Source organism: Pelodiscus sinensis, chromosome 16 (genome assembly GCF_049634645.1).
Source record: "Pelodiscus sinensis isolate JC-2024 chromosome 16, ASM4963464v1, whole genome shotgun sequence".
NCBI lineage: Eukaryota > Metazoa > Chordata > Testudines > Trionychidae > Pelodiscus > Pelodiscus sinensis.
This window is the reverse complement of record NC_134726.1, coordinates 37,724,095-37,751,689: the sequence shown is the minus strand read 5'-3', so window position 1 is coordinate 37,751,689 and position 27,595 is coordinate 37,724,095. Positions and strand designations below refer to the sequence as shown.

The following is a 27,595-nucleotide window of genomic DNA, read 5'->3' as shown; positions in this document are numbered from 1 at the left end:
GCAGCGTAGCGCTCTGTGAGGGGGGACGCCAGATGGCAGCCGGCTGAGGAATTAGGCTGCGTGGTTCAGGGCTAGGAAAGCTGCCACCTGGCCAGTCTGTCCCTTCTGTAACAGCGTGTTTTCCACCGGTCCGGGCCGATACTGCCCTTTCTGCTGGGAGCAGTAAATCAATAGCGAGGGCTTTGGCTTTGTGTCCGAACAGCCAGTTCGTAGCAATTCTTGGGGTGTCCTGCATCCGTGGCTTGTAAAGCAGCAGATCAATCCCTTCAGATGCACTGGTGCCTGCTGCTTGGGAATGCATCCTCTCTGCGGGCTTGTGGGGGGGGGAGAACGGGGGAGGGGGGGCTGTGTAGCATAGACTGTGCACTAACTTCCTCCCCTTTCTGTGCTATTTTAATCCAGGGTTTAACTCCGTGGCACTATTGAAGAATCCCCCTCCGCCCCCAGGGCTGCCAGCGCCTGTTAGTAAACCACCTCCGGGTTTTACTGTTGTTCCATCCACCAGTGTCTCTGACCCTGTCACTGCATCGCCCAATGAGTAAGTAAAACGCGTTGAGAATTGATGGTACTTTGCACAGTCTGCCTCTCAATCCCTCCAGCTAGGGCTTCTGAATATTGCCTGCTGCTTTGGGGCGATGGGCTGGCCCAGGCCAGCAGGAGATGACAGCAAGGACCCAATTCAGATCTCTCGTGTAGCGCCTGGGAGTCAGGTTCAGGGTGCTGGGTAGAGGGGGGGTGACAGTTACTGAATCCGATCAAATCTGAACAGGAGCAGCATGTTTCAACAACTGAGACGCCCTCACATTTCTCCTTAACCCGCCACCGAGCAATCCTCAAACCCTTGCCTCGCGCCCAGGGAAGCCTGGCTTGCTGCCAGAGAAAGCTGTCCCCTTCTGGGGTTGCACAAACGTGACAATTCCCTGCATAACACACCCACACCCCTTCTTTGTAAAAACCAAGCTGCCTTTGAAAGTGGGCTTTTCCTTGCCGGGGTTTGCGGAGGTTCCAGCTGACGGACAGGGTGGACAGTAGGTTGGATCAGGTTTCCGATCTACTCTCCTTTCTCCATTCTGCTTCCATATTGGTGTGTCAGAATCCTCCTTGCTGGAGCAAGAAGTATGGTCGTGAATTTGCCTCCCCTGTAGGAGCTGAAATATGCTGCTGCCTTGTACTGGATTGCTGGTTCTCACCTGCTCCTAGACTGAAAGATTTGTCTGAAGACCAGACCCAGCTTTTGGGAGGGGAATTGATAAAATACTCATAGCCTGTCAATGCCACTCTTGCTTGTGATCTTTCCAAAGTGGGTCTCTTTGGCCATGTCTGCAGTGGGATGGGAGGCGAGGCAGGTGTTTGTGTCCCTTTGAGGTTGCTAACGTGATAACCATCATCCGCATGCAGATGTCTCCTCTTGTATATAGCTCCTCTTTGCTCCCAGTGTGCACCAGGCCTGTGTGCCTTGTACCAGTAGGCACAGGTTCAGACACGTGTTTCAGAGCAGGCCAGTTTGGATCCAGAATAGACTAAACTTTCATTTGAAGTGTTCTCCCCATCCAGGAAGATCTGAGCAAGAATTGTAATCCTTAGGGGATACCCTTCCAGCATCTCCTTGTCTCATGTTGCTAAGGGGAGGACCCCGTGTAATTGGGTGACGCGATAGCACACCCCATGGGGAGAGATTGCCAAGGGTCATTGGAACCAATCTAACACGTGTTTCAGTCTTTCTATTGCACAGGGTGTTAATTTGCCTCCTTTCCAAATGCAGGCCAAAACCCTGTCGAGGAGCTTATTTGGTGCCTGACAATTTCCAGCAGAGGAACATTCAGTTAATACAGTCTATAAAGGAATTTCTTCAAAGCGATGAATCCAGATTCAATAAATTTAAAACTCATTCTGGACAGTTCAGACAGGTAAGTGGTGGAAACGCTTGGATGTATTTGAAGTCCTACTCGGTAGTCCGCTCACTGAGCATTGTGGCAAAAGATGAACAGTGAAGTTGAGTGGTTAGAGCAGGGGTGGGCAAATTTGGCCCCGCGGGCCTGATCTTGCCAAGCATTCCTCTCCGGCCTGCCCAGCTGTTTAGTAGATGTGCGGACTTCCAGCTCTCCCGCCCCCCCCTCCCCCAAACCTTGTTCCGTCCTGCAGCTGAGCTATTCCCAGGATTCTCCTGCTAGCTGTGCAGAGTGGGGGGAGGAGGGGAGTGCTGAAGTCAGGGTGCCCCCCACCCTGTACACACAGTCTGTGACACACACACCTACTTACTGCCACACTCAATGTGTCACACAGTCTGTTTCACACACACTGTCCCTCTTTCACCTTCGCACGGTTTCTGCAGCCTCCTGCCTGAGGCCCTGCCCCTTCTGGGGGACCCAGAGCTGGTCCGAGATCATGTGCCAGAATTTGTGAAGTCCCTCCCTGCCCCCATGAAAATTATTGCCCACCCCTGGCTTAGAGGTATAGAGGGATGAATTTCACCCCGGTCAGCCGCCTCTCTTCATTGCTAATCGTCCTGATTCTCTCTGACCTGAAGGGGCTCATTTCTGCGGCGCAGTATTACCAAAGCTGCCGAGAACTACTTGGAGAGAACTTCATGAAAATCTTTAATGAGTTGTTGGTGCTGTTGCCAGACGCAGCTAAGCAGCAAGAGCTGCTTTCTGCTCACAATGACTTCAAAGTCAAGGAGAAACAAGGCCCCATCAAACCCAAAAAGAACAAGAAGAATGTCTGGCAAATGGACTCTTCTGAGCTGGACTGCAGCATCTGTCCGACCTGTCAGCAAGTGCTGATGCCGCAGGACCTAGCCTCCCACAAAGCTTTGCATATTGAGGATGAAGAATTCCCTTCCTTACAAGCAATCAGCAGAATCATCAGTTAGCTCCCACGAAGACCAATAAACCAGGCTCACTCTTAAATGTGCACTTTTTGGAACAAGGTTTGACAGTGTCGTGCGGCCAGCTGTGCAGGCCAGTTGGGTAGTCGTATGCGGGTTAGCATGGGAGGCTGTTCAGTGCAGCCCGGCTTGAAAGTGCTGTATGAAGAGATCATTGGACTAGCACCTGTATCTAATTAACACCCACAATGTTAGCTTCCCGAACACCTCATTAGAAACAGGCTAATGCTGCAGGTCTGTCAGGCAAACGGCCACTTTCTACCATGCAAGACACTACAGCGAACCAGTGGAAATGTATCCTTGCTATTGGCGGTAACAGCGCTATAGTTCATATTCTGGTTATAGCTGATACGCTCTCTTTTTGGCCACAAAGAGTGAGGGAGGTAACTGGGGCAGAGTAAGGGAGAGAGATGGAAGCTGCTACTTTGGTGAATAAGACCATTAAAACGTATGCTACAAACACCTGGCTATTTATAAGCAAAGAATATTCCTAGTTGAAAGCTGAAATAATGATTCTACTTGAATTGGACTGATCCTTCTCTGATTAGTTAAACCTGCGAGTTGAAGTTGCCTCTGACCTTCTATGTAATTGTGTTCTTCGAAGAAACTTCCTTTGCAGTATGGCATGGAGACCAGTAGTGTTCAAAGCTTTATGCTTTGCAAAGGGCATTTTGTTCCCCATCATTTTACTTAACTGCCAGGTTTGATTTCTTGGGTGCGTTAATGGCGTTAGCGCCAAACAAACAGCGTAGTGGGACATGAAATGCTGCTGGTCGCTGACCAGTCTGTTGTTCTGCAGTGCCTTTAAGTGCATGTATCTGTTTACAGTGGTCTGCACTGCCGAGGATAAGCTGTTCAGAATTGTAGGAGTGTGTTACTTCCTAGGACTCCCTGGGTGACAACGGTCTGGAGGTTGCATCCATCAGTCCCAACTCTAGGGTCTGGGGAGGGTCTGTTAATCATCTGAAGCAGCTTTAATACCAAGGGCGTGTCAAACTTTCCTGCCGTGCATGTTCCAAGCTGTAGCTTGGGGTCATGGTAGACCCCATTTCATTTTTAACACACAAGAATAGAAATTAATTTGAATTTCTTTAAGACCCTGCTTTTATTTAAGCAGCACTTTTATGAAACTGAGTCTGAGCTGTTGAAGCATTAGTCTTGGCTACAGAAATGAATGATCTTTTCCTTCTCATTTATTATTGATTTTGCTTGATGCCAGAGGGCACTATCTGTGCTTTATTTCTTTTCAAATAACTCAGGGTATCTTTGAATACCTGATCTTGTACCATTCTTCACAGGGCCAGGCTATATCCCCTGAAACAAGGGAGGAAAAATGATTTTTCTAAGGGGTATATCTTGTTGCATGATTGTGTATATTATGCATGTATACATAGCAAAGGGTAATGTTTTCAAATGATTATTCCTAAGTTTCAAATCTCTATTTCCCATGCAATAGAATTTGGCATTTTTACATTGGTCATGCTATCACAATTAAAAAGTACTTCTACTGTGAAAGCACTTACATGCTTATCTGTTCTGATGTTAACTGCCCATGATACTTGTAAGCGATTGACCTGTGTATGTAAACTGCCTTCTCCATGCCTCTTCATTTGGTTTGTGACATTCAGAGGTGATGAAATGCGTATTCTTTGAAGGAGCATCTTCTGTCTTTCCTTTATTTTCAGTTAGTTTCTTCTGTGTTAGCAAACAGTTACATAGTCCCCACTTAGGGGCGAGAGAACTTGAAGCGCTACTGCAAGTTTCCTTGGAGTGACCCATGGATCTGCTGATGCAGGTTCATTGTTTCCATGTGCTCACATGATTAAATAAAGTATTATTGGAGTTTTTGGGCCAAGTCTACTCATTTTTAAATCTTTATTGAAAATAAGTTGCAGTTGGTACACGGACACCGAAAATACATAATCACACATTGTTCTTTCAAAAGATCAATACAAAAATTGTAAACATTTTTATTTACTCCCAGACATAGTCCACTCTATACTACAATGCACGTAAGATTACTGACAACTGCAACTCTTTGAAGCGGTCTGCTTGTAAAGAGGTATCTGCAAAAAATTAAATTCGCAAACCACATTTGGTATCAGTTCAATAATAAAAACGATTAAAGAATCTGAGGTTAAATGCATATTGCAACAAAATACAGGCAGCTAAATTTGGGCTTCAAGTTGGTGCATTAAAAGGCCATCTTTTAAGCCTTGTGGTAAGGGGTTTTGTGACACGGAAGGCTCCAAGAAGCACTGTTTGTTAAAGTACCATGAATACAGATATACCGGACATGGGCTAACGGGCTTCCCACACACACGCTGTAGAAAAAAGGCCAAAAAGTGAGTTTGCAAAATGTAAGGTAGCTCTACAGAAAAGAAATATCGACGCCGCAGAAATGACTGAGTGATCAGTGCTGCCCTGCTACGGAGGGGGATGACTACAGTTCATCTACACGCTGCAGCTGCAGGTGGGATCCAGGCAAACTTTAAAAACTAAACCATACTCTGCACGCACTAACATTTTGATCTGTGGTGGGAGACGAGGGAGGGTGAATTACAGGGAATGCAGACCCGAGGAAAAACAGGAAAAGTACATGCTAGACTAGTGAGTGCTAAGTAGTAACAAGAACTAATCTTCAACAGAGCTGCAAAGTAGGGTAAGGACTAACTGGAGAGGCCAGGGAAAAGGCCTACTTCAAAGCATCTGTGCAAAAAACAAACCCTAATTCCATGGTGGTGACATTGCTAGCATAGGGACCAAGCTGTACACTATTGCAAAGACATGTTATGGACAAAGAAAAAAACTCAACTTCTCTACTATACCGCAGCTGATCATGTCGTCTTGCCTCACTGGGAATAATGAAAACGTAGGAAGTGATGCTTTTTCCTCAGTGCGACATTGCCAACATACTTTCAACCCTACAATGTTGAACATGCAAAACCAACAATGACGCTGGCACAAAAGCATGCTGTTTGCTTGTTAACCTCGGTCTAGAGATGCATCTTTGTTGCTGTACCAAGCTATCCTGTATCAGAGCAATTTATATACAACAACCCTACAGCAAGGCATATGTGAGAGATATTATATATATATATACTTTAAATTCTATTTATACCCAGATTTTATACTAACTATGCAGAAGCTTTCAGCAAACTAGCCTGAGAGTAGTATACACTGGCCCTCTGTATGGTAAATTGTCTACGGGGCTCTTAGAGATCTCTAGGGAACACTATGAAATATATATTTAAACAGCCCGCAAAAACAGCATATGGGGAGCGAGTAGCAGGACACTCAAATTCACAACAAAATTCAGGCATGCTTATAAGAGTTGGTCTGGATCGTTCCAAGAAAAGCAGCTAATATCTACTGAACCGCAGTGAATTTACAACAAAGTCGGGGAGAGTCAATACTATTCTGCAAGACGTGCATGAAAAGGTGATCTGAAGTAATACGTGAACCCTCCTCCCCCCCCAAATAATGTACTACAATTGTTACACTGACATTTAGTAATTTGCTAGCCATAGTCCATAAGAATATATTTAATTACATCTGTAGCTGTGTACACTAGTCTACTTCACAATTCACTGACACTGAAGATGTGCGACCCACAACAGTTAATACACAGCACTAGCGACACTTCAAATGGCCACAGGGAACACCTTGGAATCTTGCAAACTGCTTGGAAACAGGATTTCATGCAAGTGGTAGGCACGTATCTTTACTGGCTGCAGTGAGGTCAGATGTCTTTACGCTACCTTTAAGCCTATTGAGTAATTCAGAAGGTTCTTTAAGGACTAATCATCTATGTTACTACCCAGTAAAATAAAGTGAAACAGGAACATCAACCTGCTGGCAAACATGCCAGAACATTTCTTTCCTTAGAAGTTTTGTAAATACTGTTTCCAAGGCAGGTGTGACTTGCGCGATCCAGCACGTTAATTACACTTCTCTTATGGGAGTGGCTGAAATTCATCATGGTTGCCTAGAAGGGGTAGCTAGGTGTGCAATGACTACCCCATGCTTCCCTAATGTGGAAGGCAGATCCGCTTTGAGGCTAGAACGTGGCACTTGCTTTTAGTCTCTTAAGCACCGATACAGCAGGGAGTGGAACCCTTGGGGGACAGGGAAAGGTTTCAGGCTGCAGTAGACAGAGCAGGCCTTTCAGCTGAGTGAATACGGCTGTAGTCCCTCACTGAGTAGGTTAGAGCGTTGTACGCCTCTGATTCTAAGCCTGCCGCCACTCAAATTTCCTTGGGGCTCAAGCCACCACCCCAAACCTTGAACAGCAGCCCGCTTCCTCGAGGGGGCCGCAGTAAAAGTGCGATTAGACCTAGTGACTGTTTGAGCCAAGATTGGAAAACAAAGTGGGGTGCTCAGGAGAGCAATGGTGAAGTTCACGCCTGTAGGTCTTAAGCCACAGCCACATTTTGCTTTGCCTCTCTTCCCCAAGCAATACTTCATGGTTGCTGCCCTCCAGGCCAGTGACTACCTGGAGTTCTAGAGCTGTATTTGTTTTTTGCATTGACTACTCTTGCTGTAAGAGACCTTGGAGGAAATCCATTGTGTGTTCCATTTGGGGAAGGGGGAAAAGAGAGAAAATGCAATGTAGGCCTCAGGTGCTTACATTCATATTGTAATATTTAGCACATGCACACCACTAGTCAGACAGTTCTAGCAGTCAGACAGAACTTAGTTCTTTACAGTTACAAGGAAACTCCGGAACAGGTAAATAGTTAGAAAAAATACAGTGTACTGAACAAACATCATCTCACATGTACAATCAATTTAAGTAAACATTTAAATTGATTATCATTTTGCTAAAATATTAACACAAGTATGTTTTGTGCTGCTAATTTTTCAGTGTTCCCTCTAAGGAAAATATTGCTACAGTTCGACTGTACCCTGTATGAAAATAATTTGATTATTTTTTCCAGCAAGACTGATTTGATTTTTTCCAGCAAGAGAAGCACGATGGTCATGCAATTAATTTAGGTGTATAATGTACTGGGATTCCGATGTTCTTCGTCCTCTTACTGTGAGGATTTCTCAGGGCTTGCCTGTCAACCGCAGCCTTCCCTAAGTTTGCCTGTTACACCTCCCTGCTTCAGGCCGGCAGGAGGCACGTGGCTTAAAGCAGAGAAACAGTCTGTGCTTTGTCCTCAGCTCCTTCACTATTTGGCAGTGGGACTGACTGATGCAAAAATGTGTGCAGGCATCTGGAGTGTAGGTTGGGTGCAACTTCATCTCCAAGCAGCCTCAAACATGACTGAAGCAGAACAGGGAAAAGTTATAGTTTGGTCAATGTGATGTGAAAAACCTGCTGAGTTTATTATTCTAGACACTGGCAGCTCAGCTGGCATCTTTCAGGTGCCAGGACTGCAACTCCCTGGTAATGAACATTTTAATTCTTTCTGAATCGTCAGGAGTTCAAGAAACTCCGTGGTGTCAGTGACAGAAACTGCTTCTGGCGACGTGTCACTGTTCATTAACGTGTTGATTTGCCCTAAGAACAGCTGTTGAAATGAGCCGCATTAGTGATGACAAACTGTTGTTTTACTACAAGAAAAGTGGGGGAAAGTCATTTTAACTAGTAGCTAAATCTGAGATCAGAAATCAACACACACACACTGTGCAAACAAGAAATACGCTTTTAAACTGGCTCTTGCTATAAAAAAAATTAACCAAGTAAAATTGATCCTTGGTACCAATGGATAATCTCAAATACAGAGCAATGCTTCCATCCTGGCAGGAGGAGAATCAATGTTTATCTCATCCAGATGTGTCTGCTATCCTTGTAGATTGTCCTCAGAGACAAAATGCAACGAAGCCACCACTACTGGTCAGCTGACTAACCTGGGACTATAATCTGGGTCAGGATATTTCTGGGGGAGACTGTCTACTGGGTTTTGTATGTTTTACATTCATTCGAGTCAAATAAGACAATTTACAGCTGATCACTAAAATTCGGGCATTTGCCCCATCACATTTTATATGCTCTCCTATTAATTGAAGAGAGGGGTCAGGGTTAATGTTTATTCTTCATTTACTGTGCTCACATGCGATCAACCTGAATGGCTTTTCAGTCTTGCTTTATAACAGCTGAATGGTTACATATTTCTAGTGGCTGCAGTATAATATATTCACACCTGAGCTTATTTGCTTCTGTTAATGGCAGATGGTGGCACTTTTAATATAAAAAAAACAGGCTCTGCTTTCCAATTGATTAGATTTTAAAGTTGAGTCACTGTTTTAACACACCCACACCGCTTGTGTTGGCAACTTTGAAATATGGAGTAAATAATTGTTCCATCTCACTGTTAGGAACCCACTGTAAATTGGCAAACTCTTCAGTTTGACACACATTACCTAAGCGTCAAACTGTAACATACCATATTTTCCACCGAGAAGTGGCCTTTCCAATTAGCAGACAATCATTTGCAGAATTGTTTTCCCCCAAAGACCCAAGCCGAGAACGGTCATTTTAATATCCTCCATAGTCACAATGTAGAAGCAGATAAGAGATTGGATTATTCAATGTTTTTTAAATAAAGCAAAAACATGTGTAACCCCTAACCTGAAGTGTGTAACATCTGTTCAGCTTCTTATTACAGTAAATACACAGAACTTAAAAACAGCACAGAGATTATTGGGTTTTTTTCTTTTTAAATTTGGCACTTTCCATAGACTCCAGCACAAGAAAGCTCTGTCGTGGCTTCTTGCAGGGGGAAGGTCTGAGAGCGGGTTTGCCCTCTGGGTTTATAAAGCAGAGAACAATTCTGTGTTAGCTCTGGAAGAACAAGATAACTATCAACTCATCAGCTATTGTGTTTTCTACTGGGAGAATTAAAGTCTACTTTCCTGGGCACTCAACAAAATTCAGTGCTAACGTTTGGCATTCAAAGAAGTCACGGCGAATTGTGGTGTTTTGCCCGTGTGTCGCTTTGTGTAGTAACAACCTTCCTTCTGTTTGACACTTAGAGGGAACACTGCTTTTATAAAAAACCCTTAGACAGGTAAGACAAGAACCAATACGACTGTACAGAATTCACTGCACAACTAGCTAATAGTAAGTAACCCAGCACTGACTCGCCACATTAAGGAAATGGTACTTAATACACTTGCAATCAACCAGATAACTGTACTGCACCATAAGGAGACTTTGTCTATTTGTACATGACCTTGCTGGGCCCTCCGTCCTTTAGTAAGTTGGTATCTGGTAACCTTTGGGGCTGGTGTCTATGGTCTCAGTAAATGGTGGGCTCTGATAGGTTTCCGTGTTCTCAATGCCGCTGCCGGTGGGGTAGCCTGGGTAGCCCGTATTGGGGTCAGGGGCAAACTGATCCGTGGCAAAGAGAGACATGTCAGTCCCCAGGTGGTATCTCTGCATGGCCATCACCGTCAGGGCAACCTGGAATGAGCACAAGGGAGGAGAGCGAGTTAGTAAAGGCATCCGCCAGTCACAACAGCCTGTTCCCAGTTTTACGTTTCCACCCTCGTCTGCCAGGGGCCCGCCTGCCTTCTCCCATCTCGTGGTCCCCTTACGCATCAGCCCCATCCTACCATGCAACAGCCAAACACCTACAGACCTAGCGACCTGGCCTCTATACCCAGAGGGTCAGCTGCCCTAGGTCAGCAGTTCCCAATTGCCAGTCGGTGGACCTCTGGCTGCTGGGCTGCAGAGGCGCTAGGGGCCAGGGTGGGGGTCCACCGCTCCTGCCGCAGCCGTTGGGAGAGGCGTGTCCTGTCTCACCTCAGCCAATCAGCGCCGGGCAGGGGCCGAGTCTCTTCCCAGACACGGGCGAGCGCTTTGCTGCGCGGCAGGAGGGTGGCACAGAGCCCGGCACGGCAGTCTTAGAGCAGCTGGGCTAGGTGGGGGGAGGGGGCAGGCACTGGGAGTGGGGCTAGTCGTGGGGGGCTCTGAGGGCAGGGCTGGCATTGGGAGGGCTCCAGGGACAGGACTAATATTGTGGACTGGGGGCGGGCACGGGGAGGTTGGGAGTGTTGGGTGCAATGGGGCTTTGGACACAGGAGGCTGGTACTGGGGTGGGAGCTGCTGGGGGGGGGGCTCTAAGGGCTGGCCCAGGCATTTGGGATGGGGGGCTGGCACAGGGGGGGCTCTGAGGGTGGGAGGCTGGCATTGGATGAAGGGCACGTGGGTCAGAGGCTGGGGCTGGGGGGTAGTGGATGGGTGGGGACTCCAGGGGTTAGTGCTGGTTCTGGAGGCTGGGGCTTGCTTTTGGTGGACTGGTAAGATTTGCACATTCATCATTTGACTAATGAATATGCAAATATGCAAATAAAATGTTACCAGGCCATCAAATGTTTGTGAACAGGTTTGCCGGTCCCCGGTATAAAAAAGATCGGGATCCACTGCTCTAGGTCACCTATGTAACAATCCGCAAAACTAACATTTATGCAGCCTTCACGCCTGGCCTCAATATGCAGTAAAAAGGCTGGGGCTGTTAAGGGCCAGATTCTGCTCTGGATTCCTGCGACGAATCCCTGCAGCCTTCCCTGGGCTCGTAGCGCCGTCACCGCCGGCAGAATTTGGGCCATTGGACTGAGTCAAATCTTGGCAGGTCCCACAAACCCAGCAAGTAGGTCAATTCTGCAGAGGAATAACAACTAATGCGATTTAGGGCTTTAATTCGGAATCCTGTGTAGACGCGGGCAGTTACTTCGGGCTAGTCAATTTCTAAAATGGCAACCGGCCGGGAACATGCTACTGAAGCGCGGGAGATTTAAATCCCGCGCTTCATTTGCAATTTCGGTCGCCCTCATTAGCCTCCCTAGATCGAACTAGGGGGCTAGTGTAGACGGACCCTAACAGAATTACCTAACCCCACCACCTTGGTTGATTTACACCTAGCAAAATTAATTCTCCAGCAGACAGAAACAGTTACAAACCAGCCAGAGATCACACAGACCAACAATAGGAAAGTGTGAGGACAATGATCAGAGCACGAGGATCCCACAACCGTTTCTTGCCAGACAAAAAGCTGTTAATTAAGTTTTCTTTACCCAGCTTGAGCTCTGTTTCTGTATCTGGTGACAGTGGGGGCCATTAAGACAAAGTCGCCTTCTCCAGCCTAGGGTGACGCTATTTTAATGCAATTTAGATGGAATGTGAGTAGATGACTCCAGGCTTTCCAGCGAATGGCTGCTCTTCAGTCTGGCTGCAGAGGAAGGCCTACCAATTTGGCATCGTGGTTACAGAAAAACCATATTGTTACCGTCCCCTCCTTAATGACGCTTTTCCCAAAGCTGTCAGTCATTACTATTTCAGGAGTCCAATACCCAGACTAGCTGAGCTTGGTCTTGCCTCTTGGGCGTTACTAACAAGGGCCTCATTTGACTTTGCATGCCAGCTTCCTGTAGCCGTCGAACAATTCTCTCCACCCAGCAAGCCAGAGCGATTATACGCACTAATAAAGCCAACTGGATTCCAATGATCACCACAGTGGGTGAACCATTCTATTTAGCGCACCTTTTGCAGAAGGTGACCAGCCTAATAGTGTTTCCCACCAGGAGTGATGTCCTGCATCCGCAATAGCTTTTAGTACATGAGTAATTTCTGCATTATTATGCTGCACTTCAACACGTATTTGTTCTCCTGGCAGTGCAATATACTGTAAGGCTGTGTCTAGACTGGCAAGTTTTTCCGCAAAATCATCTGCTTTTGCGGAAAAACTTGCCAGCTGTCTACACTGGTCACTTGAATTTCCGGAAAAGCACTGACGATCTCATGTAAGATTGTCAGTGCTTTTGCGGAAATACTATGCTGCTCCCGTTCGGGCAAAAGTCTTTTTCCGAAAGACTTTTGTGCAAAAGGGCCAGTGTAGACAGCACAGGAGTGTTTTCCGCAAAAAAGCCCCGATTGCAAAAATGGCGATCGGGGCTTTTTTGCGGAAAAGCGCGTCTAGATTGGCCACGGACGCTTTTCCGCAAAAAGTGCTTTTGCGGAAAAGCATCCTGTCAATCTAGAAGCGCTTTTCCGAAAATGCTTTTAACGGAAAACTTTTCCGTTAAAAGCATTTTCAGAAAATCATGCCAGTGCAGACGTAGCCATAATGTGAATGTAACATAGGATGGATTAACGATTTTCTTATCACAGTCATATTCATACCTAAGGTTACAGGTGTTACATTGTGATACAGTTGTGGTTTCCTGCGGGCTTGCAGGATCTTTAGCCACTGGAAGAGCCCCACACAGTAATATTCTTATTCTCTATGTATTGACAATTCCCCAGCAATTGGGTACGGGTGGGTGTGTAAATTAACGGGGTTGCACCTTGAGCCCTAGGAATTGGGTAAAGAAAGGTGTGTGTCCCTAAAGCGTGGAAGAGAGAGAGAAATTTGTGTGGGTAACAACAGCACCCTAAGGGATGGGTCTGAGATCAGCTTTCTGTACACGCTGCTTGTCTCAGTCAGGCAGTTATGAATTTGGCTGGCATATTTGGCCCATCCCCTGGGGAAAGGACAGTTCAACACGACTGGCGTGCTGCAGAGGAGAGTCGCGCGGATAGAGGACTCGCCCGAAAGAGACAAGCTACGCAGCTCATCCCTGCCTGCGGGGCTGTGATCTCGGCAGGTCTCGCAAGCAAAGCCGCGTTCGGCTGGACAGCGTGTGGCCTGCAATGCAGCCTGGCTCTGGCGTAAAACTGAGGGGCACTTTGGGGGCGACTGGAAATCGCCAGGCAAGTTCCGTTCCGCGCGTCCTGCCGCCGTGTGCCAGGATGCCTCCACTCCCTGCGCGGAGGGCGGCTGTTCTTTCCGGGGGCCTAGGAGGTGAGAACTGGGCCTGCACTGGTTGTTCATAGCGTGTTTCCTTCCTTTCACTTCTGCTAATCCCTGATTTTGTGCGGTGACAGTAAGTGCCCTTTGCTTCACTTTCATTTCCCTCGCCCCTCAGGGGGAGAGATGACAAACCAAGCCCAGGCCCATACACAGGAATTTCTGGGGGGAAGGTGTTTTTTTTGTAAATGTGGATTCCAAGATGCAAACACCCCGCCCCCCTCCAATGCTTCCCCAAGTGTGCTCCGGCCGGCCCCTCTGTCTGAGCCACCCTCCCGCCTGCATCGGCCAGCCGGGGGAAGGCTGGGGGTAATCCCCCTCCCCCAGGAGCGAGTCCCAGCCCTGCCCTCCGTCTCACTCCTGGGGGAGAGGGGGGAAAATCAGTCTCAGCCTTCCCCCAGCTGGCTGGAGCATGGGGGAGGGAGGGAGGCTCAGGCAGTGCACTGCTCCTGCCGACACCTTGGGGGACTATGGGGTGGGGGGGTGTTTGCACCCTTTGCTCACAGCTCCCCTCCCCCCCACGTACGGGCCTTTAGGCAGCCTCAGTCACTAGCTGGCAGAAAGGGGAGAATTTCTGTCCATCTGGAGGGGAGGGTTCAACTACAGGAAGTCCCCGGGTTACATCAATCCGACTTACGTCGGATCCCTAGTTACGGGGGGGGGGGCAGCTAGTGCAGGGTGCCTCCCCCACTGTCGCCGCCTCCGGTGGCGCGGGGGGTGCTTCCCCCCAGCAGACCAGGGGGACGCGGAGCGGCTTTTCACGCTGCGGAGGACGCGGGCAGCGGGACCGCCGAGACGCGCCGCCAGACAGGCGGTTCAGCCGGCGCTGCCCCGAGCGCCGCAGGGGAAGCACCCCCCCGCGCCGCGGGAGGCAGCGACAGTGGGGGAGGCGCCCCGCCCCGCCAGCTTTGGGTCCATTGGCCCCACGGATGCCCCTGGGCAGCTCCAACACCCCCCGCTGTCAGCTGGAATAAAGGACTGAGGGAAGTGAGGTGTGGGAGAATAGAACTGAGCTCTGGAGAAATGTTTGGCTAGAGTTTCCCCTACAATATGTACCAGTTCCGACTTACATACAGATTCAACTTAAGAACAAACCTACAGTCCCTATCTTGTACGTAACCCGGGGACTGCCTGTACTAGGTGAGGGAGGGATTTTCCAAAGCCCCCAGGGAGGTCTTGCTCTGCTCCACCGCACCCGTCGGTAAATGATTAACGGTAAAGTCTGGCGCTGCTGTAGCGAGAGAGTCCGACTAGAAGGCTGCACCTCTCCGGGATGCAGCAGGTCGGGCTAGTCGCCCAGAGGGATTTCTGGGGGGCTGGGGGTTTGGTTCTTTAAATCAAACCCCACACCGAGCTCTCGCTGTGGACGCAGAGAGGATGGCGTTTCCTGGCTTGCTCGCTAGTTCCAGTGGGAGGTGGGGCCCGGTGTTCCCCGGAAGCAGGGCCCGGGTCGGCCGGGGGAAGTTTGGAATTCCCCTGCCTAAAGTTAACCATGCCAGTGCCCACACGTTTCATCGGTGTTTAGAGGTTTCGCTAGAGTCGAGCAGCAGTTATTTCTTTCCTATAAACTCTCTCCGTGCAGCAGGGCCCCGGTTCCCCAAATCACATTTCCCAATTCCCCTTTCTGGTGCTCTGCTGCGCTCAGATCAGATTTCGTTTCCCTCTTTCTTTTCCCTTGTGAGCTTCGCTGCTTCTCGCCTTTGGGCCCTTTGCGCTGCGCATGCTTTGGTCCTAGGTGGGGCTGAGCATTCACAGAGCCGTCCCAAGCCCGGTGACAAATCGCTACGGCCCTGCCCCAGGCCTGGAACGCTGGGGTGAGCGTGACACAGCTGGCACTTGGGCCTGGGAGGATGGAGGCGAGCAGAGCTCCCACCTCACCACCCCGAGCGGGCAGGATGGGCACCGGCCGCCTTAGCGTTTGGCGACACTTGGAAAAGAGACACCTCCTTCGCCATCTGCGCCGCCCCCGTGGCAGGAGCTGCTGCAGACACAGAGCTGGCATCTTCCCCCACCTGGTGAAACCCTGCCAGTCTTAACGACAGCTTCAAATGCTGCCACCGGAGGACTAGAAATCCGGCTTTTCCCAGAGTCACGGCAGCGTTTTGATTCATCAGGGCCCGGAAATTCCCAGTAACGAGGAGAAATAGCAATGGGAGAGCTGGGACGGTGAGCGCAGGTCTGGTGACATTCTCTGGGGCTTCGTGGGGAGGTTTCTAGTGACCAGGCTGTTTCATCCTCTTGCACTCTGGCACGACTGATTTTGGGGGGCCCCAGACCGTAAGCCAGAGGGGATATCCAATCTGTCCCTGAGACAACGAGGCCAGCTGCTCTCTGGACATTTGTTTTGCTCCCAAATTGTTCTTTTAGTTAAAAAAATCCTAAATATATTCCCTGCTGAAGCTCAGGTAGGAAAGAGAATCAGAGCCATGATTTCCCGCCGCACCCAGGAACGCTCGAGTGAAATGAGACACACGCTCTGCACTCGGTAAATCGGTAGGAGCCCGGCACTCGGGGGGCTGAGGGCTCAGATCCATTTCCACTGAGGCCCTGGGCGTCCTGCCATTCACGCCACTGGGGGCAGGCGCCATCACTGACTTCACACCAAGGAGGAGGAGCAGCATCGCCGTGGTAACCACGTACCACTGCAGTGAGCATCGTGCTGCAGTCACAGGCCGGCAGAGCCCTCAGGAGCCATCGAGTCCGGCCCCCTGCCCAAGGCAGGACCGACCCCGACTCAACCATCCCAGCCAGGGCTTTGTCAAGCCAGGACTTCAACACCTCTAGGGATGGAGATTCCCCCCTCTCCCTAGGGAACCCAGCCCAGCGCTTCCCCACCCGCCTAGGGAAATCGTTTTTCCTACTCTCCAACCTAGACCTCCCCCACTGCGACTTGAGCCCATTGCTCCTCGTTCTGCCCCCACTGAGAACAGCCTCTGTCCATCCTCTCTGGACCCCCCCTGCAGGGAGTTGCAGGCTGCTCTCAAATCCCCCCTCACTCTTCTCTTCTGCAGACTAAACAGACCCAAATCCCTCTGCTCTCCTCGCAGGTCATGTGCTCCAGCCCCCGTATCATTTTCGTCGCCCTCCGCTGGACCCGCTCCAATGCGCCCACGTCCTTTCTGTGACGGGGGCCCCAAACTGGACAAAGGCTCCAGAGGTGGCCTCATCGATACTGAACAGAGGGGAATATCCACTTCCCTCGATCTGCCAGCCGTGCTCCTACTGCTGCAGCCCAATACGCCAATAGTCGAGGACGGGCGGGACACGGGCTGCCCCACTGGGCCCCTCAGGCGCAGAGAAGCCCCACGCTGTGTTCAGCGGCTGGTTGCGCACCGGGGCTCTGCTCCAGACGCTGGGGGAGCTTCGTGTGCTGCCCCCGCTCCCTAGCTAATTCTCTTAGCTCCCACTGGATGGTTTCTGGCCAATGGGAGCTGAGCTATTTTGCTGGGGGTGGGAGCAGGGTGCAAAGCCTCCCTCCCCAGCACCTGGAGCAGAGCAGGGAGCTGCCAGCTGTTTTGAGCAGCCTGCGGCTGCAGCAGGCAGGGAGCCTGCCTCAGGGTCCTGCAGGGCTGCCGGCTGGGAGCTGTTTAGATAAGTACCTGTTTAGACCATGGCCTGCCTCTGGCACCTCTGCCTCTCCCTCCCCCCAACTCCCTGCCCCAAGTCATCACTCAAACCCTCTGCACCCCACTGTCCCAGTTCACAACTCCTTCCCAGACCCTGCACTCTCTCCTGTAACCATACCCCTTCCTGGGCTCTGCACCCCAAGCCCCTGCCCCAGGTCACAACCCCCTCCTCCACCCAAACTCCCTCTCAGACCCCACACCCTCTCCTGCACCCCAGTCCCCTACTCCGAGCTCCCTTCTGCACCCATCCGCCATCCCAGGCCCATCCATCCCCGTGACCACTTACCAAAATCTTGGAGCGTCCCCCCCACCCCATCAAAAATTATTGCCCATCCCTGCAATAGTCCCTTCTGGATATTCCCTCTGGGGGACGGACAGACGGACACGGACACACGCACACAGAGTCTGTGATCAGCCAAGCATCGGGAACCTGAACTCACCCAGGAGATGATAGAGAAGAACGAGAAGGCGATGGCTGCCCTGGCAGCATCTGCTCCTTGAGACACCCCTATTCCAGGCTTCGTCTGCTGCCACTGGTTGGCCAGGAAGCAGAAAGCGACGAACCACAGGAAGGACCAAAAGCCTGCAAGGGAAGGAAGGTCGTTAATGAAGTCGACTGGCTGTGCCCAGAGAGAAGCTCAGACCTTCTGACCCTCGGAAAGCCAGGCCGTAGGACTGGGAGGGTCCTCCTAGGTCGGTGGATCGAATCCCCTGCTATTGCAGACAACTCCCACGTCTCATCCCCTGCCTAAAATTACTGAGCGTCAGCTTAAAGCGAGATAGGTTTCCAACGGGCCCCCCGAGAACGGAGGCTCCCCGACTCACCAGCCCCGCTGGACAATCCTGGGCCGCTCTGCGGGGGTATCTCCCGCACCTTTCATCTCAAAGTCCCTCCAAGAGTTTTAAACACAGCTAGAGCCAGAGCTTAGAAATCCCCACCTTGACAAGAAGCCCTGTTGCGCTCAGCTCTCAGCTCTCACCCCTCGGGGCCGCAGCCTCGGGCTGTCACGCGGACATTCGCTCATGCTCAGAGATGGCTGCGCCCACCTCTCTAATGCAGCCACCTCTGGGTGGAAAGCTGCAGCTGATTGCCCTTAGTGGAAATGGCGGCAGGTGCCCAGACTGAGGTGGAATGCTGCCAAGTCAGGGAGGTCTACACCCTTACTCTCGACACCGAGGGGGCAGGACCTTGCTTCCGTCTGCTGCATACGGAAGAAGCAAAACCCGGAAAAGGAGCTGTTCTTGTGGACTGATCTGCCAACCCGTCCGCGTGCCAGGGGAACCACATGGCCCGGCTTCACTCTACTCCAGGTTTCCTCTTCTCTGCCGCTGTCATGTAAACGGGCTGCCGTGCCTTGGCCCGACGGAGGCTACCTCTAGATGACAAAGAAAAGTCGGGAAAAGTCTCTTTTTCCACTTTTCTTTCAAAAGCGGCTTTTCCGACATGTGGCGCGTCTACACGGCGCCAAATTTCGGAACAACCTGCTCTTTTGAGCCACCCCTGCTGCCTCGTAATACAAGGTTTACAGGGATGGCAAAAGAATGCGTCCACTTTCCTGAAATTGTTTTAGGAAAAGCGGGACGCGTTCCTTGGGTGCAGCATCGCTTTTCCGGGATGCTGTATCCTGGAAAAGCGCTGCAGTCTAGATGCAGTGGGAGAGAGGGAACATGTAGCGGGTAATCATTACCTACCGAAATCCAAAACTCCAGATCCCCCGGGTAGTCACTTGACAGCAGCAGTGGTCTTGGAGGAAACCAACCCCTATCGCTGTCACACTCTTCACTACATTTCCAGGCCCCCCAGCGATTCTGTGTTCTGCATTGATGCTTTCAGGGAAAATCCTGACAGTCCATGGTATTTCTCATCCCCACCCCCGACACCTGACAATTTCAAAGCATTGGAGTACGATGGGAATGTGAGCACTGGGAATTGTGAGTCAGCGCCGTCAGGCAGGAGTTTGAGAAACCTTGGATCTTAGAAAGGAACACAGCAACTCGCTGTAAGGGTATGGATTTTAAACCGGGGGGAGGGGAGGACAAGCTAGCTACAAAGTCACTCCGGGACTGTGGGGAGAAATGAAACTTGTTTTGTTCCTGTTTTGCTTTGCCAGAGGCTCTGAAGTACAATACAAAACCGTGTTTTTCTTGGCGCAGAGATTTGTGTGTGTGCACACGCACGAGTCTTTCAGCTCCTGAGATTGTGTTCAATGTACTTTGAGGGAAAAACACAACCATGTATCCTACTGCAGCACAATAACTAAACCCAAATCTTTGGGTCTCCTCGGTGAGCAAAGTCTGTGGGCCTTATTACTCAAAGAAAGGAAATTCCCAGGTAAACACAGAAACATTTTCCTGTTCTTCGTTGTGCTCGGGGCCACAGATCTAACAATTTTTTCTAGCTCTTTCAGGGTTCAAAAAAGAACTGGATAAATTCATGGAGGCAAGGTCCATCAATGGCTATTAGCCAAAACAAAAAACAGGACTATGTAGCACTTTAAAGACTAACAAGATGGTTTATTAGGTGATGAGCTTTCGTGGGCCAGACCCACTTCCTCAGATCAAATAGTGGAAGAAAATAGTCACAACCATATATACCAAAGGATACAATTTTAAAAAATGAACACATGTGAAAAGGACAAATCAAATTTCAGAACAGAAGGAGGATGGGGGGGAGGTAAATGTTTGTGAGCTAATGATATTAGAGGTGATAATTGGGGAAGCTATCTTTGTAATGGGTCAGATAATTAGAGTCTTTGTTCAAACCTAAGTGTAAAGTGTCGAATTTGAGCATGAATGACAGTTCAGAGGATTCTCTTTCAAGTGTAGTCTTAAAAGGCCTTTGAAGCAGGATGCAGGTAATCAAGTCATTGAGATAATGTCCTTTCTGGTTGAAATGGCAAGAAACTGTTTTTTCTTTGTGATCCTGCCTAATATCTGTTTTGTGGGCACTGATCCTTTGGCGAAGTGTCTGAGACGTTTGTCCAATGTACATGGCAGACGGCTTTTGGCACATGATAGCATAAATTATATTTCTGGATGCGCAGGAATGTGTTCTTGATCTTATAACTCACTTGGTTAGGTCCAATAATGGTATCAGCAGAGTGAATATGTGGACAAAGCTGGCAATGGGGTTTGTTGCAAGGGAAAGTACCAGGGTTGGTATTAGTGTGGTATGTCCTGTGGTTGTTGGTAAGAATCATCTTGAGGTTAGGTGGTTGTCTAGAGGAGACTATGGGTCTGTATAGCCAGGATGGGCAGGGATGGTGTCTCTGGCCTCTGTTGGTCAGGGACTGGGAATGGGTGACAGGGGAGGGTCACGTGACAATTCCCTGTTCCGTTCATTCCCTCTGGGGCACCTGGCATTAGCCACGGTTGGCAGACAGGACCCTGGGCTAGGGATATTAGGAAGCGAGTAAATAGCTAATCGTGTAGTCGATAGAAATTCTATCAACTGCACGATTAGTCGATAAGGGAGGGAGCTGGGAGTTACCCCCCCGCTACAGCTCTGCAGTTGAAATGTAGCAGGCAGCCTGGTTCCTATTACATTTAAACTGCAGTGTGGGGCGGGGGGAGGGTAGTAGGATCATCCTTGAACTTCAGACAATGAACACTAGGTGTACCATATCTCCTCCCCCGTCCCTGGGCAGCGAGGCTGGGGGAGCACTCCCGCGAGACCAATGGCATTGGCCAAGAGTGGATAACCACGGCGCACAACCTGGTGAATCTACGTACTGATGGCCGTGGGGCTGCTCAGCAGTTCTCACTGCAAGCAACAGGCCTTTTCTGGCAGGCTGCTGGTACTCCTGAGGGCTGGACTTCGATGCGTAACGGAAAGACGGCCACTTCCTGACTTCACTCGGGGCCGGGAGGAGAATTCAACGTCCAGCCGTGGGGCTCATCGGAGAAAGCATCCAGCTTCAGACGCCAATCTGACCGCAGACTGTTACCGCGGGAGGGGGTGGAATCTGCATCCCCAGAGGTGCTGAAGTCCCGGCTGGACAAAGCCCTGGCTGGGATGATGGAGTTGGGTTGGTCCTGCTTTGGGCAGGGGGCTGGACTCGACCTCCTGAGGTCTCTGCCGGCCCTGGGATTCTAGGATTGTAGCTATGGGGCTGTTTCAATAAGGGAAACCAGTGATACCCCTGCAGGACTCAGGCTGGGCAGCGCTGAAGGAGCTGAGGCGCCACGGCCGTGCGCTCTCACCTCGTGGGAGGGAGAAGGGCTGACACGCGTACGCTGCCCCCGGAAGCCCGCCTGGCTGCACAAGGGGCCATTTCGCTGGTTCGACTTGGCAGTCAGGCGCACGGACCTGCAGGATCAGTTCACTGGTGACGCCTGCTGGGGTCCCTCAGAGTGACAATCACGTCACCCACACACGCAGCTGGGACCGCGGCCAGCTGCTGTGGGCAAAGGGGTGGCAAGGCCCGGCAGCCTGCTGCAGAAGCTGGGACCGGTAACGCGGACAGGAGGGCGCAGTGGGGCCGACGACCTGATGCCTTCTCCTTGGAGTGGCAGGAACGCTCCCTCCCTCTAGTCCTCTCCCCTGAGTGACAGCCAGTCCCCTGGCAGTGACAGCCAGTACACGGCACCTGCGGACGTCTTAAGCATTTCCCAGTGCTCTGCTGGGGAAAGTCTATGCCGGGGTGGGCAATAATTTTTGATGGGGGGGGCACGCCAAGATTTTGGAAAGTGGTGGAGGGCCGTTCTCTTCCAAGGTACTAATGGACGGGGTGCGGGATCTGGGATGGAGGTTGGGTGCAGAAGGGAGTTTGCAGTGTACGACTGGGGTGCAGGAGGGAGACTGGAGTCTGGAATGGAGTTTGGGTGAAGCAGGCGGTTGTGACCTAGGGCAGGGGACAGGAGTGCAGGGGTTTGGGATGTGACCTAGGGTAGGAGGGGATTTGGTGCCAGATATGGGGGAAGTCTGGGTGCAAGAGGTGTGCAGAGGGTCTGAGTGTGTTGAGTGGGGGGGTGCAGTGGGTTGGGGAAGGGAGAGGCTGGGTTGCCCGAGGCAGGCTCTGGCCAGGAGACTTACCAGCCTGCCTCCAGAGCTAAAGGCTTGCAGAGCTTAAAATGTTTCCCAGACAGCCTGTTTGCCCGGCCATATGCTTCAGTGAATAATCGAGCAGAGCAGAGGGGGCGTGGTTCTTCTTGGCTGCCTGTTATTCAAACAGGCAGCTCCCATTGGCCGGTTTTGGCCAGAAACCAGCCAATGGGATTGTGCTGTGGGTGGGGGCAACTCCTGAAGCTCTACTCCCTCCCCTCCAGTTCTGAAACAGAAATGGGGCCCGGCAGCCACGCTTCTGAGTTGTGTGCAGGGCAAGCAGGGAGCCTGCTGGGGCTCCCCACTGCCTCCGCGGGCCGGATCCAGTGCTTGGTGGGCCGGATTCGGCCCACGAGCCGTATTTTGCCCAGGCCTGGTCTATGCTCTGATATTCCTTGTCTGTTTTCAGTATTTATCTTTTATTATCTGCTCCCCAACCTATGATCTGCAGCTGGCCCTGCTCCCTGACAGAAAACGAATTCCCATTCGGTATACGCGTGCTCGCCCGTAGAACCAGCATAAGTCTGCGGCCTGCTCTTTCCTGCATCCCCTGCCATGCCAAGCCCTGGGAAGGTAAGCAGGGGGAAAAGAGCTGATTTTATTTACTTGTTGATCTCCCCCCTGGGAGTTTGCCCCCAGGATCCGGCTCCAGGGTGCGGAGGAGGAACGGAGCTCGGAGATTGCTCTGGAAATACTTCCGGTGGCTGACGATTTCCCTGCATCAGAGCCCAGATGCATCATCTCCCCTCCCGGCTCTCTCAGGGAAGGAGCTGATTTGGGGGTGAAGGCTGGGCGCCCCAGATGCTCTAGCTCTCCCTACTGCACGGGAGCCAGCCATGTGGGGCCAGCAGGTCAGTTTCCGCTGGAGCAGACATGGCCAGACGCAGCTCCTGGTTTGCCTGGATCCGGCCCCCGAGGCTCAGCATTGGGGAACCCCCCCCCCCCCGCAGAGCTGGAGAACACAAAATCTACTAGCATGGGGCCCCCCAGACTCTGGTGTTTGAGGGGAATGTGGAGAGGGTCTTTCTCCTTCTCAGACGGGGCTTCTCACTTGGGTGTGTCCCCCAACTGATTTTGCTGTGGGTCAGCGGCCCCCCGACCCGAAAAAAGTTCTCCACCCCTGCCCTGGAGGGTCAGCCTGGGATAGGAGCAAGGACCCCCTGGTAGGCCTGTGTCTGAGGAGAACTGAAGCCAGGTCTACACGAGGGGGCAAAGTCGAACTAAGGTACGGAACTCCAGCTATGTGACTAAGTGACGCACCTAAGTTCGACTGACTGTGAGTGGAGGTTGATGGGAGAAACTCTCTCGTGGATTTCCCCTACTCCTCGCGAGTACAGGAGTGCAATCAGCGCTCGATTTAGTGTGTCCTTACTAGACCCGCTAAATCGACCCCCGGGAGATTGAGCTCCACAGCGTCAATCTCCCGGTAAGCAGAGACAAGGCCTGTGCCAAAGCCCCCTGACTTCAGTCTCCTTGCCCCCCCTTCCATAAACCAGAGGGATGTGGAGGCAGCAGAGAGAACAGAGCGCTGCTGGTTGGTGCAGGCTTTCGGGGCTAGGCACGGAGATCGTCCACCTGGTGTCGCTGTCCCTCAGGAGATAGAATCATAGGACTGGAAGGGACCTCGAGAGGTCATCGAGTCCCGCCCCCCGCCCTCAAGGCAGATGGGGTCATGGCGGCTGTTTGTCCCTGGCGTGAGTTCCTGGCCAGCCCGGCCACTTCCCTGCCTGGCCTAGCTCACTAGCCGGGCCTCAGCAAATGCCTTCAAGGGGAAAGTGGAGCTGAGGGGACAATCTCCTCCCAGGGCAGATGCAGCCCTGGGACAGCTGGGAACTAGACTCGGTATGTAACAGTGCAGTCGATTAACCACTTAACCTATAAGAAAAGCTTAGAGGTCAATGCTATAGACCACACGCATTTTCCCCTCCCCCCAACCAGCATATTTTTTAGCAGGCTGGCCAGCAGCCCAGCTCCGTTCTGGCTCACGTTGGGTCCGGGAGCTCAGACATGCCCTCCCTCCCCCAGACAGGGGCTGCTGCCAGCCCGCACTGCTGCCTCTGTATCAGAGGCAGCAGCCCAGGGTGACAAGCAGCCGGTCCGCAAGGGGAGCTGGTTTTTAAACTGGCTCCCCTCATGGACTCGCTCTCGCCTGGGACCCTGCGCTGCTGCCAGCCCTGCGCCCAGGGACTATCGAATAGTCGACTAACCAATGAGAATTCATGGAATTACTCAGTTATTCAATTAAGTGATATTTAACATCCTTAAATTAGACGGACATATGACCAAGCCGTGCGGTTAGTCAGAAATCTGAAATGAGGTTGGCAACTTCCCTCCAAAAAGCTCAGCAGCAGGAGGCTACGGGTGGGTGGGGGGGGGTGTGTGTGGAGGGGAGCTAAAATTTAGGGCATGAGGACACCGATGAACCTGGAAGAGGCCAGATATTCCTCTGCTGCTCTCACTGGCAGGACCGGTGCTGCCCCCACAGCTGCAAGCAGGCCGGAGAACTGGCGGCCCGTGGGGTCTGGGGGCCGCCGCGAGATGGAGAAAAGGAAGGCGCTAAGACGAACTGTGAAAAATCCCTGGATAATTATAGTTTGGGGATCTGCAGACACCAGAGTGCAAACACCGGGGAGGAGCTGTTACCACCATAATTACAGCCTGGTTTCACACAGGCTCACTTCGGAGGGAGCAGCTGTAAGAGAAAAGCAGCAAATACGGAACTGTACAGCCTCCGGGTCTTTTCTGCTTGTGGTGCCCCAATACAATACTACGCCCACTTGTCAGAGGGCCTTGGGGGTCCAAATTCTCTGCCCCTTTCTGCCCAAGTACAGGAAAAGCTTGGTATGTCTGCACTGCCCACTGCACCGCGCCTCCCAGTGTGGGTCCCTGGGCTTGCTCTCCAACAGCTGCGTAGGCGTTGCGGCTTCGGTGGGAACGTGGGCTCGGAGACCCCATGAGGGAGGGACCCCGAGCCCGGATTACAGTGGGTGCCCCAACACCTAACCCTGCAGCCCGAATCCTGGGAGATTAATGCAGCTAACCTAGCTCAGCCGTGGGTCTTTTATTGCAGTGTAGAGGTACCCTCTGCGAGCTATGAATGCCCGCTGCACAGATCCAGGCCTTCCCAGGGATACCAGGAGCGATGCATACCGACCCAGCCCCATGCTGGGACAAGCATTTCAGTTCTACCCGAGACTGAGTGTCTCGTCTTCATCCCAGTGTGAGAAGCCTCATGGACAATGTTCCCCCTCATTTTTTCCATACCTGTGCAGAATACATTTTGTTGCATGCGCCGAGGCATGTGTGGATGTGCACCACCAGTAGACACACATGCTGCCCAATCTGGGCACTCTGCTAATCAGCTGGGTGGCATCTGAATTTCCCCTGGGCAACTGCCCAAGCACTCAGCTTAGAGGGAACACTGCTCGTGGGTTAATACTGTCCTGGCTACTAACCCTCCCTAATGACCATCATAGACTGTAAACTAATTCCTTTTGAGATGCAGGAGCAATCACAGTTTGTGTCCATGTGCCTACAAACATACATATATCTGCATGCACACATAGGCACGCGCACAAAGCTACAGTCTTGGCTGACTTCCATCAGTGTCGCTTCCTTGACAGAGCTGAGAACATAGCTAATAATCAGAGCTGGCCAGCGGACGACACCTCCATTTCATGTCAACTTTGGCGATTGGTTTTGTTCTGCACTGTGTGGAATGGAAACTAAGCCTGAGGAAGGTTGTCCTGAAGCGGAATCATGTCGAGCTGTCAGACCACAAAGGTCAGGCATGCGCTCATCTCCCAGAAGGTGGACAAGGTTCAGAAAAGGGAAGCACAAATGATGAGCGGTTTGGAACGGGTCCCATATGAAGAGAGATTCAAAAGACTGGGACTTGTCAGCTTCAAAAAGAGGAGACTAAGGGGGGCTGTGATAGAGGACTATAAAATCATGACTGGTGTGGAGAAAGTGAATGAGGAAAAGTTACTTACTTATTCCCACAATATAAGAACTAGGCGTCACCAAATGAAATTGGTGACCCCTAGTTTAAACAAACAAACAAACAAATGGAAGTTTTTCTTTACTCAGAGCACAGTCAACCTGTGGAACTCCTTGCCAGAGGATGTGGGGAAGACCAGGACTTTAACATAGTTCAAAAAAGAGCTAGATAGATTCATGGAGGTTAGGTCCATCAATAGCTATTGGCCAGGATGGGTAGGAATGGTGTCCCTAGCCTCTGTTTGTCTGGAAATGAGTGACAGGAAAGAGATCACGTGAGGATTATCTGTTGGGTTCCCTCCTTCTGGGGCATCTGGTATTGGCCACTGTCAGCAGACAGGACGCTGAGCTAGACAGACCTTTGGTCTGACCCAGTCTGGCCGTTCTTATGTTCAATTTCTTTCCACACCCTGAAGGAAGTGTGTGGAATGAAGCTAACCTTTGCTGAGCTAGTGCTAACCTTTTGGGGTGCAGTGTATTAACCCCCCAACTGTGCGTGTGTTATTGTGACACAGTATGGACCTTCTCAGGAGAGCCAGGGCAATGCTAGTGTACATCCTCTGGTATCTGCTATGTCTGAGGGAAACAGGATGAAGTTTTATAAAGACAAATGCAAAGTACTCCACTTAGGAAGGAACAATCAGTTTCACACAATGGGAAGTGACTGTCTAGGAAGGAGTACTGCAGAAATGGATCTAGGGGTCATAGTGGACCACATGCTAAATAGGAGTCAAAAGTGTGACGCTGTTGCAAAAAAAGCATCATTCTGGGAAGCATTAACAGGAGTGCTGTGAGCAAGACACGAGAAGTCATTATTCTGCTTTACTGTGTGCCGATTAGGCCTCAATTGGAGTACTGTGTCCAGTTCAGGGCACCGCATAATACAGGAAAGATGTGGAGAAATTGAAGAAGGTCCAGAGAAGAGCAACAAGAATGATTAAAGGTCTAGAGAACATAAGCTATGAAGAAAGACTGAAAGAACTGGGCTTGTTTAGTTTGGAAAGGAGAAGACCGAGAGGAGAGATGAGAGCGGTTTTCAAGTATCTAAAAGGGTGTTACCAGGAGGAGAGAGAAAAATTGTTCTCCTTGGCCTCTGAGGCCAGGACAAGAAGCAATGGGCTTAAACTGCAGCAAGGGAGATTTCGGTTGGACATTAGGAAAAACTTCCTACCTGTCAGGGTGGTTAAACACTGGAATAAGTTGTCTGGGGAGGTTGTAGAATCTCCATCTCTGGAGATAT

At 51.0% G+C, this 27,595-nt stretch overlaps 2 protein-coding genes across 3 annotated transcripts in view; one reads left to right on the top strand and one right to left on the bottom strand.

Moving 5' to 3' along the window:
- ZNF598 (zinc finger protein 598, E3 ubiquitin ligase) overlaps positions 1 to 4,730 on the top strand; it is a 30,377-nt gene extending 25,647 nt beyond the window's left edge. For both annotated transcript variants that reach the window (XM_075899839.1, XM_075899840.1), the window contains 3 exons: positions 403 to 538; positions 1,763 to 1,907; positions 2,528 to 4,730. In XM_075899839.1, coding sequence (XP_075755954.1) covers positions 403 to 538; positions 1,763 to 1,907; positions 2,528 to 2,872 — 626 coding nt within the window. In that variant the 3' untranslated portion in view covers positions 2,873 to 4,730. The remainder of the gene's footprint in view (positions 1 to 402; positions 539 to 1,762; positions 1,908 to 2,527) is intronic.
- SYNGR3 (synaptogyrin 3) overlaps positions 4,731 to 27,595 on the bottom strand; it is a 45,174-nt gene continuing 22,309 nt past the window's right edge. Inside the window, exons 3-4 of the mRNA XM_075899841.1 lie at positions 17,753 to 17,895; positions 4,731 to 10,301 (exon numbers count right to left, since the gene is read on the bottom strand). Of these exons, the coding sequence (XP_075755956.1) occupies positions 10,092 to 10,301; positions 17,753 to 17,895 (353 nt within the window). The 3' untranslated portion in view covers positions 4,731 to 10,091. The remainder of the gene's footprint in view (positions 10,302 to 17,752; positions 17,896 to 27,595) is intronic.